Source organism: Rhinolophus sinicus, chromosome X (genome assembly GCF_036562045.2).
Source record: "Rhinolophus sinicus isolate RSC01 chromosome X, ASM3656204v1, whole genome shotgun sequence".
Classification (NCBI taxonomy): domain Eukaryota; kingdom Metazoa; phylum Chordata; class Mammalia; order Chiroptera; family Rhinolophidae; genus Rhinolophus; species Rhinolophus sinicus.
Genome location: NC_133768.1, coordinates 51,733,385 through 51,745,682, shown reverse-complemented (window position 1 = coordinate 51,745,682; position 12,298 = coordinate 51,733,385). Strand labels below are relative to the sequence as shown.

Sequence of the window (12,298 nt, the reverse complement as noted above, 5' to 3'; positions counted from 1 at the left end):
TAGATTCCATGTCAAGAAACCAGTTTCTTTGTTTCCATAATAAGCAACTCCTCATTCATTACATTTTTCTCGTGAGATTGCAGCAATTCAGGCACATATTCAGGCTCCACTTCAAATTCTAGTTCTCTTGCTATTTCCACCACATCTGCAGTTACTTTCTCCACTGAAGTCTCTAATCTCCCATAGTAGTCATCCATGAGGTTTGCAATCAACTTCCAAAATCCTGTTAATATTGATATTTTGACCTCTTCCCATGAATCCCTAGTGTTTTATGGCACCTAGAATTGTGAATCCTTTCCAGAAGTTTTGTTCAGTTTACTTTGCCCAGATTCATAGAGGAATAAATCACTCTATGGAAGCTATGGCCATACAAAACGTATTTCTTAAATAATAAGACTTGAAAGTCATAATCACTCTTTAATCCATGGGCTGCAGAGTCGATGTGTTAACAGGCATGAGAACAGCATTATTCTCATTGTACATCTCCATCAGAGCTCTTGGGTGACCAGGGGTATTGTCAATGAGCACTGATATTTTGAAAGGAATCTGTTTTTCTGAGCTTTAGGTCTTAACATTGGGCTTAAAATACTCAGTAAAATATGTTATAAACCTATGTGCTGTCAATCCAGGTTTTGTTGTTCTATTTATAGAGCACAGGAAAAGTAGATTTATCGTTATTCTTTTCTTAAGATTTTAATTAAAAAAATTAGCTAACATATTAGTTTCAGGTATACACCATAGTTACTCAACATTTATATACCTAAAGAAGTGATCGCCATAATACGTCCAGCAACCATCTGAAACCATACTGTGCTATCACAGTATTATTGACTATATTCCCTATGCTGTACATTACATCCCCATGACTTGTTTTATACCTGGAAATTTGAAACTCTTATTCCCTTCACCTTTCCCCTTCATTTTTAATTTTTAAATTACAGTTGACACTCAGTATTATCTGATATTAATTTCAGGTGTACAGCATAATGGTTAGACATTTATATAATTTAAGTGATCCCCTCTGACTAGTCTAGTACCCGCCTGGCACTATACATAGTTATTACCATAATATTGACTACATTCCTTACCCTACATGTGCTATATCCTACATTCCCATGACTACTTTGTAACAATCAATTTGTACTTCTTAATCCTTTCCCCTTTTTCACCCATCCCCCCAGCTCCCTCCCATCTGGCAACCATCAAAATGTTCTCTGTATCTAGCAGTTTGTTTTCTTTGTCTCTTTTCTTCTTTAGATGGCACATATAAACAAAATCACGTATCGGTTTTTCTCTACCTGACGTGCTCCACTCAGCACAATACCCTCCAGGTCCCTCCATGCTGCTGCAGATGGCAAGAACCTATTCTCTTCCATGGCCGAGCAATGTTCCATTGTATATATGTACCACTTACTCTTCATCCATTCATCCACTGATGGACACCCTGGCTGCCTCCACATCTTGGCCATTGTAAACAATGCTGCAGTGACCATATGGATGCACATGTCCCCTCGAAATACCATTTTGATTTCTTCGGGTAAATACCCAGAAGTGGGATTACTGGGTCCTTCTTTGTCTCTTGTTATAGCCTTTGTTTTAAAGTCTGTTTTGCCTGCTATAACTATTGTTACCCCAGCTGTTTTAAATACATATTTCCATTTCATGAAATATCGTTTTCCATTCCTTTACTTTGTGTGTCTTTCAATCTGAAGTGAGTCTCATGTAGGTGGCATATGTAAGGGTTTCACTTTCTTATCCAATCAGCCCTCCCATATGTTTTGATTGGAGCATTTAATCCATTTACATTGAGAGTAATTGTTGATAGATATGTAGGTATTGCCATTTTATTGTTCATATTTTTTTTATCTTTTTTCATCTTAAAGAAGTCCATCTAACATTCCTCATAATACTGGTTTGGTGGTGATGAACTCCTTTAGCTTTTTCTTGTCTGGGAAGCTCTTTATCTGTCCTATGAGTCTAAATGATAGCTTTGCTGGGTAGAATAGCCTTAAATGTAGGTCCCTGCCTTTCATCACATTGAATATTTCATGCCAATCCCTTCTGGACTGCAATTTGTGTTGAGAAATTAGCTGATAGTCTTATCAGAGCTCCCTTATAAGTTGCCTTTCTCTTGCTGCTTTTAGGATTCTCTCTGTCTTTAACCTTTGCCATTCTAATTATAATATGTCTTGGTGTGGGCCTGTTTGGGTTCATCGTGTTTGGGACTGTCTGTGTTTCCTGGGCTTGTATGTCTATTTCCTTTGCCAGGTTAGGAAAGTTTTCAGTCATTATTGCTTCAAATAGGTTCTCAATCCATTGTTTTCTCTCTTCTCTTTCTGGTAACCCTATGATGTGAATGTTGTTATGCTTGATGTCCCAGAGGTCCCTTAAACTATTCTCATTATTTTGGATTCCCCCCCCCTTTTGTTCTGCCTCCCCCTCCCCCCACTCCGGTTCAAGTTGTTGTTTCTCAGTCTAGTTGTGTAGGACACAGCTTCCTGGCCCATGCTGGTATTTTGCGCTCCTCCCCCCCCCCAGGCAGTCGGTTGCCAGGTCTCCAGTCATCGGTCGGCAGCTCACGGCAACTCTCGCTGGCTGCCAGCCACTTGCACTGACCACCGGCCACTCATGCTGGCACACGGTAGCCCATGGCAGTACTCACACCCCACGGCAGCTCACAGCAGCTCACACCAACCTCTATCTGCTCACGACAGCCCAGCTCCAGGGAGAGCTGTTCTTTACAATCTTAGCTGTAGATCGTGCAGCTCACTGGTCCATGTGGGAATTGAACCGACGACCTGGGTGTTAGGAGCACGGCACTCCAACCACCTGAGCCACCAGGCCGGGCCAGATTTTTATTTATTTTTGCTATTCTGTTTGGTTGGGTGTTTTCGGCTACTTTATCTTCTAAATCATTGATTCGATCCTCTACTTCATCTAATCTACATAAAGATAGAAAAGTTTGAAATATTGTGAGAAGTACCGAAATGTGACACAGAGACAGGAAGTGAGTAAATGCTATGGAGAAAATGATGTGAATGGACTTTCTTGATGCAGGGTTACCACAAACCTTCAATTTGTTTAAAAAAAAAAAAAGCAGGATCTTGCAAAGCACAATAAAATGAGGTAGCCTGTAAGAAGTATTTTGATATTCAAGATAAGGAAAAGATAAATTAACAGGTGTTTGGAAAGAATAGAGGATGGGTTTGGAGGATGAAATAGAACACAAGTAGGTAGGATCTAAAGGTATACCACACATTTGAAATATAGTGGAATTGCAAATTTGGCCTTGAATTTCCTCGTGCTGGTGTTTCTCACTCTGACTATATATTAGATATACCTGGGAGTTCAGAAAAAAGTTTCCATGCTAGTGCCCTACTTACTAAGATTCATATTTAACTGATCTCATGGTGGCCTAGGCATCATTCCCCAGATTATAATGTACAGCTGAGGATAAAGAATCACAGCTCTAGGCCAAAGTAAAAACAGACATAATCATATAGTTCTCATCCAACAAGAAAAACGCATATTAGTTTTCTAAGCAATTAGCTTTAAAATAAATTTTCTGTGAATTGTAATGTTTCATTCTGTTTTGTTTGTTTGTTTGTAATACAATTGGGGCAATTCAGGGATACACTGAATGCCCTCAGTATATAAACCTGCTACCATCAGTAAAGAAAGGAAGAGGAGGGGGAGAAAATAGGGGGAAAGAAAGAGAAGGGGAAGTGGGGTGGGGGATACAGATGGGGCAGAGGAAGTAGTTGAGCTGCCTCGTATGCTCTTGCTATGTAGTTTTGATATTTTACTTTTCCATAAGTGTAAAAATAAAAAAATTAGTGTCCTCGCTGATTTTGATGTAGTATAGCCTTATAATTCAGAGGTTAAATAATCTGCATACCATATTGCTAGCTAAGTAAGGGGATAGTGACTCTTGAATAAAATATCCTATCACATCTCTAACAAAAATTCCTGAGGTCACAGATAATTATTCTTACTATAGGACCTAATTGCCTCTCCTATAAAGTGGTTGGGGACTTTAAGAGGAAATATAATAATTTTAACACCCACTGTAAATTTTTTACCCGAAGAGATTAATCCATTTCATCTTAAATATATCTAAACATAAGGGGGAAAGATAAGACATTTAGTGATCACATGTTATCTCTTCAGTTTTATTCACTCTTCAACAGAACTTGGTAAGGAAAAGTGTGTCTTTTTAACATGAGAAAGAGACATACAAATAAGTGGGAGGCACATAAGGAATTTGAACTTACATCATTCTAAGTTCATGAGTTTTCCTCTGTACATTGTTGTCTCCCCCATAAGGAGGACATTGAAGATAAGGAGAGGATATGATTGATGGCAATCAGACCAGTAAATCAGATCTGCTGATTCAATAGCCATGTCTACTCAAAATAAAGGTCAACAAAATCCAACAAGGTTTTTTATAGACATAGACAAGTTTATTTTTAAATTCATATGTAAAAGGACAGAAGCTAGACTATCTAAAACCATTTTGAAAAAGACAAATAAAATGCAAGGAATCACTCTATGCGAGATAGTAAGGTTTACTGTGTTACTGCAAGTAATTAAGACTGGTATTGGTGGAAGGATAGACACATAGATGGGTGGCACAGAATAGATCCAGAAATAGATCCACACAAATATGCTCAGTTGCTTTCTGAGAAACGTGCAGAAGCAAAGTAAAGTTCTTTAGGTTCCTCATACGTATGAAATAGAAATTAAAAGTTTATGATTATTGTGAGAAGGAAAGAAAATAATTATGCTGTGTATATAATGTTTGAGAAGAGTAATAAAATTCTTGTTTTCAATAAAAGAACTCTAAAGTTTAGGTGTCCTAGACAAAATACTCCTTTTCCCCTGCTATTTAACTCAGTGGACAAGTTAAACCTATTTTATATTCCCCAATGTAGTATTTTAATGAAATTACATGGACCTCATATCTATAAGAGGTTACTACAATGAAAAGAATTACTATTAAAGAATGTCATGTATATATGTACATATCATGTATATATGTGCATTCATCTACCACACATAATACATGTATCTTTTGACAGGAAACTCTCCAAAGCATATGTTGACTCATATGATACTGGCCAGTGCCTTGGCATTGGAAACACTTAGGAGCTATTCAAAACTATTAAATTCATTAGCCCTGATTTCAACCAAGCAGAGTAAAATTCCTGCCTGAACAGTAACCAGAGAAGCTGCTTTTCTGTCATTGAACCAAAGTTTTAAAAACCCAAATGTTTCACACGTACCTTCTAATGTGTATATAGTATTGATGTGCTTAGTTCAACTCATAGTAACCTATAATCTGCACAACTACCGGTCCTTTTTAAAGCAGGGTGATACTTAGATTGGTTTTAATTAGTTCTAGATATTACTTTGCTGCGTTCATCCAACAAATAATTATTAAATGCCTATGTGTGTGTAAGGTGTTGTGATACTAGATAGGATTCAGTTGGTTATTTCTCCAGTTTTCTGCCTTGATAACTGAAAACCTGTTAACTGTATATCCATCCATTCTTCCATAGTCACAAGGAAATGTCTGAAAGGATAGATTGTACAAATTTAGGCTTATAGAAAACTTTTTAATTTAATATTCTGGGGTATTAATGCTTTAATTGCATACTCCTGTGGTGTTCATTACTTGCAGATTCATTTTTTTTTAATTTTTTTATTAGGGTATATTAGGGAACAGTGTGTTTCAATAGGACCCATCAGCTCCAAGTCGTCATCCTTCAATCTAGTTGTGGAGGGTGCAGCTCACTGGCCCATGTGGGAATCGAACTGGCAACCCTGTTGTTCAGAGCTCGCGCTCTAACCAACTGAGCCATCCAGTCACCCCCAGATTCATTAGCTCCTTTACACCTCTTTGCTCTTTAAATATTAACGTTTTTTTAAGAATATTAATAGGTTGCCTCCTATTCAAATCAGCTGTCAAGAGTGGAACCTCAGTATGTATGGCAATTCAATTTGTACTTCATTCCTGCCTTACATACCTCCCCTGCTGGCATTCAATTATGGTAGTTGGAGAGATTTATTATGTCCCTCTTGCTTTTATTTAGTGTTATTCTACAATCATTTTTACTACATGAGAAAGAAAACTTATTTTTACTAATTAATTGCCTTTGAATTCGGGCCTCTTAGTTCTTTGGACTCACTGCATCGATGTTGAAATAATGAGGTTTCTAGAGGTTAACAAGTCACCTTTTGAGTTGCTAGTGATAGTTCTCAATTCAGTGATGTTTGAGTTTGTATATTCTACCTCCAGCTTGCTGAGGTGTATGCTAAAATATGGTAAAGAACATAAAGGACTATTGTAGCTGTAGTAGTAAATTTTGAAAATAGGCTTATTCTCCTTATTTTCATAATGACATTGTACAGAACTTGGATAGCAAGATGAATAATAGCTTACGTGACCCATTTGAACAGATGCATGTAAGCAGTTCCTAGTAAACATGGGCCTGCTTGGATAACATAGAGCTGACTTCAGTCCTTTTATTGAACCTGTCAGGCTCTATGTTGCAGAGCGATTATTAAGAGGACCATGGCTATTTCTCTAAAAATAACAGCATCTCTGAAGTTAGAGAGTGATTTTGAATTACGGTATTGTTTTGAAGACTCATCCTAATTGAATAAATTTTGTAACTTTAGACTTACCTCTTTTGAAAGAAACAGAAGTGTCATCATTATTTCAGTTTTTATATTACATTCTCTATTTTTTAAAAGCAGTATAGTTGATTTCTTTATACTAAATCCTTTAACAATTAGTATGAGACAAGTGAAATATTGTAATTTGGTTGAATTATGCCAGTTCCAAAAAGTGAACTAAATATTCTTACCATTAGTCACTTACTAGGATTAACAGCTTCTAAAATCTAATGAACTCTTCTTTTTCCTGCCTTCATGGAGGTGTACTTCACAAGTTTCTGCTAATAAAGTTCTTGGTTTCAAAGCACGAAAAATAAGAATCTATTTTGCTGGCTTTTTTTTTTTCTTTAGAAGGATGCAAGGGACATAAGTAAAAGTAAATTGGAATTAATTACAAGTCGAGTGTTAGGAGATAATATATTCTGGGTAAAGCAATATTCTGTGTGTACTACACCAATTTTTTTTTCTGTAAAGAGATAAATATTTTAGAGTTTGTTTGCTGCATATAACCTGTCACATATTCTTTTTTGAACAACCCTTTTAAAAATGTTAAAACTCTTAGGCCATGGGCCCCAGTTTAGACAAATGGCTTCACAATATGGTTTGCAGAGTTGCAGTGTCGCCCCAGTAAATTTAATAAAAGCTTAAGAAAAAGTCAGAAAATATCAAAACAAGTCATTTTAAATAACTATTGCAGGTGCTATCAAATTTTCCATAAGCACTATGTTGACTATAGAGTTCAGTTTAAAAATTAAAAAGATAAAAAGTCTACTGGGGAAATGGCCATACCTATTTTATTTTTTTTTGAGTATAATTAAGTTGTTGTTTTTGGGTTTTTAAAAATTTTTATGAAATTTATTGGGGTGACATTGGTTAGTAGAATTATATAGGTTTCAAGTGTACATTTCTATAGTACATCATTTATATATTGCATTTTGTGCTCACCACCCAGAGTCAGTTCTCCTTCCATAACCATATATTTGACCCCCTTTAACCTCTTATACTATCCCCCTGCCCCATTATCCTCTGGTAACCACTAAACTGTTGTCTTTGTCTATGAGTTTTTGTTTCTTTGTCTTGTTCCTTTGTTGCTTTCAGTTTTATATCCCACATATGAGGGAAGTCACATGGTTCTTGACTTTCTCTGCCTGACTTATTTCACTTAGCATGATAATCTCAAGATCCATGGATGTTGTTGTAAATGGCAGTATTTCATCGCTTCTTATGGCAGAGTATTATTTCATTGTGTATATATACTGTATCTTCTTTATTTAATCCTCTATCAAAGGACACTTTTGTTTTTTCCACGTCTTGGCCACCATAAATAATGCTGCAATGATCAAAGTGGTACATATCGTGTTTCCCCAAAAATGAGACCTAGCCAGACAATCAGCTTTACTGTCTTTTGGAGCAAATTTAATATAAGACCTGGTCTGTTTTACTGTAAGACTTTTTCTGCCTGACTTATTTTACTATAAGACCAGGTATTATATAATATATGATATGATATGATAATAATATATAATATAATATAATATAATATAATATAATATAATATAATATAATATAATAATATACCATGTTTCCCTGAAAATAAGACTTAGCCAAACCATCAGCTCTCTAATGCGTCTTTTGGAGCAAAAATTAATATAAGATATGGTCTTATTTTACTATAATATAAGACCGGGTCTTACATAATATAATATAATATAATACTGGGTCTTACATTAATTTTTGCTCCAAAAGATGCGTTAGAGCTGATTGTCTGGCTGGGTCTTATTTGCGGGGAAACATGGTATTTCTTTACGGATGAATGTTTTCAGATTTTTTTGGTAGATATCTAGAAGAGGGATTGCTGGGTCATACGGTAATTCCACTCTTAATTTTTTGAGGAACCTCCATATTGTTTTCCATTGTGGCTGTACTAATGTACATTCCAACTAGCAGTGGATGAGGGTTCCTTTTTCTACACAGCCTCTCCAATACTTATTTCTTGTTGATGATACACATTCTAACAGATGTGAAGTGGTATCTCATTATGGCTTCAATTTGTATTTCCCTAATAGCTAGTGAAGTTGAACATTTTTTCATGTATTTGTTGGCTGTTTGTATGTCTTCTTGGGAGAAGTATCTATTCAAGTCCTCTGCCCATTTTTTAATTGGATTGTTTTTTGTTGATGTTGAGTTATATATAAGTTTTTTATATATGTGGGATATTAGCCCCTTATTCCCATTCAGTTGGATGCCTCTTTGTCTTGTTGATGGTGTTTTGTTACTTTTTTTCTTTTGCTGTGCAGAAGCTTTTTAGTTTGATATAGTCCCTTTCGTTTATCTTTGCATTTACTTCCCTTGACTTTGAGATCAGATTCATAAAATCCTCTCTGAACCCAAGGTCCATAAGTTTATTACCTATGCTTCCCACTATGCAATTTATTGTTTCAGGTCTTATATTTAGGCCTTTGATCATTTTGAGTTAATTTTGGTATATGGTGACAGATAGCAGTCTGCTTTTGTTTTTTTGCAAGTGGCATTCCAATTTTCCCAGCACTGTTTCTTGAAGAGGCTGTCTTTTTCTCCATTGTATGTTTTCGGCTCCTTTGTCCAAGGTTATCTGCCAAACAATATACAGATTTAATTTAATCCCCATCAAAATCCCAATGGCATTTTTTAAAGAAATAGAACAAAAACTCATCAGATTTGTATGGAATCACAAAAGACCCCGAATAGCCAAAGCAATCCTAAGAAAAGAGAATGAGGCTGGCTCGTGTAATTTTATGAGATTAGGTGAGTACGAGTACAGCAACTCAGTTTAGTGTTTCTATTTGCCCAGAATCTTCAAAAGTGATCTACTTAATTATTTTCTGAGAAAATGAAAGTAATTTTAAAGAATTCTTCACTAGGAGTGTCTATTCACTTGGATTTTGCAGTATCTGAGTTAATTATTACTACCTTTATAATTGTTTATAAGCTTCCTAGAATTTTCTGTAGGAAATTGTTTCTTCCCTATTTGGCACTTAACTGGTGGATAACAGCCCTATCTGCTTGTCTTTTCAAATGTTTGATGTCCCAGAGAATTCTGAAAATATTTTTGTTTTCATACAGGGAAAGTGACCTAAATTTTAGTGAATATTGATGTTCTCTACAGGAATGAATATTCTTATATTGAAAACCTGGTATCTTGTTGAATGTAAATGAGATGGGACTAATGGAATGTTCTGTTTTTGTAGGCCATTTTTGTGCACTGAAATGATTTTTAGGATACAGTTATCTCTTTGACTCATTTACATTAGTTTTATTTCTAGTTCCTTCAGACCCACAGCTTTATGATAAATTAGTCATAAGATGGTATTAATAGGAAGTAACCAGTAACTAAGGTAACAGAGAAAAGCGGTATTACCTTTTTCTATGGATAATCCTCAGTCATTTTGTAACAAAATTTCAATTATCAGGATTCTGTCTTAATAGTGGTTTGTGGACTGTTTTGTGTTGAGACAGGAGTGTTGGCTAATATTGCAGTTCAGTTTTCAGAGCCTTTGTTAGGCTTCTTTGGTTCTATTCCACAGTTGGTTGTTACAATTTGTTGTTGAGATCAGGACTTGAGTCTGTTCATACACAGAATTAAAGGATCTCCTTCTCCCATTCTATCCTCCCCATGATTTCGTTTATGGACTCCAGTTCCCATGAGCCCTTTATCCTGGTTCCTCTTATCAGAAATGTGAGTGTCTCTCAGAGTTTTAGCCTTTTATGTTGTCACACAGTTCTGCACTGTTGGGCTATTGGGGCTGTCCTTGGAGGGAAGTGAAGGAGAGAGTGAAAAGAAAAGAAAAAAGAAAAAAAAACAACAAAGAAATTACCCCACACTTTCTTATCATACAGACCTCTTTTCCTGACTAGAGAGGTAAAGGTCTTCTCTTGATTGGGGCTTGCCTTGGAACTGGCCTGGGAGTCAAGAAAAAATGGGGGAAAAGAAAACTTCAGATTTTTCTCATGCTCACCTGCTCAAACATGCATCTTTTCCTGTTCCTCTGTCAAGAAAGTGGGCTTTCTCTTGGGAATTATGTTTATGCCCACTGTGGAGTTCCATAACTCAGTCTCTCCTTGGGTCAAAGTCAGGAGATAAAGGTGGAAAACAAACTCAGGAAACTCACCAGAGTACTGGTTATTCTTCCAATTTTTTAATCTCCCTCCCTAAACTGCTTGTTGTTGTTTAATTTTCAGAGTACTCAGCTCCTTTTTTGTATTTTGTCCAAAGGTTTTAGTTTATAATCAGGATAGGCTTATTTCATCTTGGCTGTCACCAGAAGCTCTGTTTAATTTACTTCTTTTGACTTTTTACCTTTCTGTGGACTCACAAATAGGCAGTGGTAAAATTTATTTTTGCTATACCATCTTGCTGTTGCTTAATTTTCAAACATCTTAGATCAATAGTTGACAAACTTTCTGTGAAGGATCAAATAGTTTATATTCTAGGCTTTGCAAGCATAGTATCTCTGAACGGCTCTACTCTGCTGTTGCGGTGAGAAAGCAGCCATAGGTAACATGGAAACAAATGGATGTGTTTGTGTACCAGTAAAATTTTATTTGCAAAAACAGACAGGGGGCCAGATTTGGCCCATGAGCCATAGCTTGCAGACCCTTATCTATGTCCTCCTACACTTACTCTTTTCCTGAAGTAGTGCATGAAGAGTGTTATTACCTACTGAGCTTTGTATATTGAAATAATTTTTTTCCCATGCCCACTTATACTTTTCTCCTACAGTTTATTCTTCTATAGAGGAAGTAAAAATTTAATTGAACTGAATGAAAGGAAAGGAATTCACAACAGTGCAATTATATAAAACTCTTCCCATCCTAACTGGCTTTGAATAACTTGCTTTGAATGCCACAATAGATTTCTTCTGTGGCATTTTTTACCATCTGATAAATATTTGGTTGGAGACAGTCTTAACGAAAATACACAGGTCATATGTTTAGTATATGTTAATTCGTCATAGCACAGCTCTAAACAATATGAAATGAAACATACAGCTCTGAAATTCAAGGATTGTCAAGGACAATCTGCAAGCTCTACTAATAATGTTCCTTTCCTTAGTACCTTCTATGTGTCCTTTGTCCTTTTGTGTTTCAGTAAGTGTAGGTCTTATTAGATTGTGAAGGGAAATGCCTAGGGTTATATTTTTCTTTGTTACTACCCTTGTCTAGTACTCTTGAACTTAAGTTTTTGAACAATATTTTGCAGGTAAATGATCTTAGAATGGATGATGAGCCGATGGAAGAGGGTGAAACAGGTTCTTGCCAAGTAAGTACTTGTGTTAACTTACTAAGCTACATTTTTAGAATATAAGGTAAGAAAATAATGGGAAAGGAGAAAATCATCTGCCATTTAAAGAAATTTATTCAGGTATGTTAGTAATAAGTGAATCCAATTATTAATAAAACAACAGCAATTCAAAATATAAGACAGATTTTTCTGTGAGAAATTCTTATACATTAATTTTTAAAACAACTTTATTGAGGTATAATTTACATGCTATGAAATTCACCCATTTTACACCCAAGTATAATGGGTGAAATTTTTACTTGCTAGTATATGAGTAACTAGGTTACTTAAATACAG

General features: G+C 35.7%; 1 protein-coding gene across 4 annotated transcripts in view; it reads left to right on the top strand.

The window, feature by feature from the left end:
* Positions 1-12,298, top strand: part of RPS6KA6 (ribosomal protein S6 kinase A6) — a 105,474-nt gene that overhangs the window by 7,440 nt on the left and 85,736 nt on the right. For all 4 annotated transcript variants that reach the window (XM_074323580.1, XM_074323578.1, XM_074323577.1 and 1 more), the window contains one exon: positions 11,921-11,980. In XM_074323580.1, the coding sequence (XP_074179681.1) occupies positions 11,921-11,980 (60 nt within the window). The remainder of the gene's footprint in view (positions 1-11,920; positions 11,981-12,298) is intronic.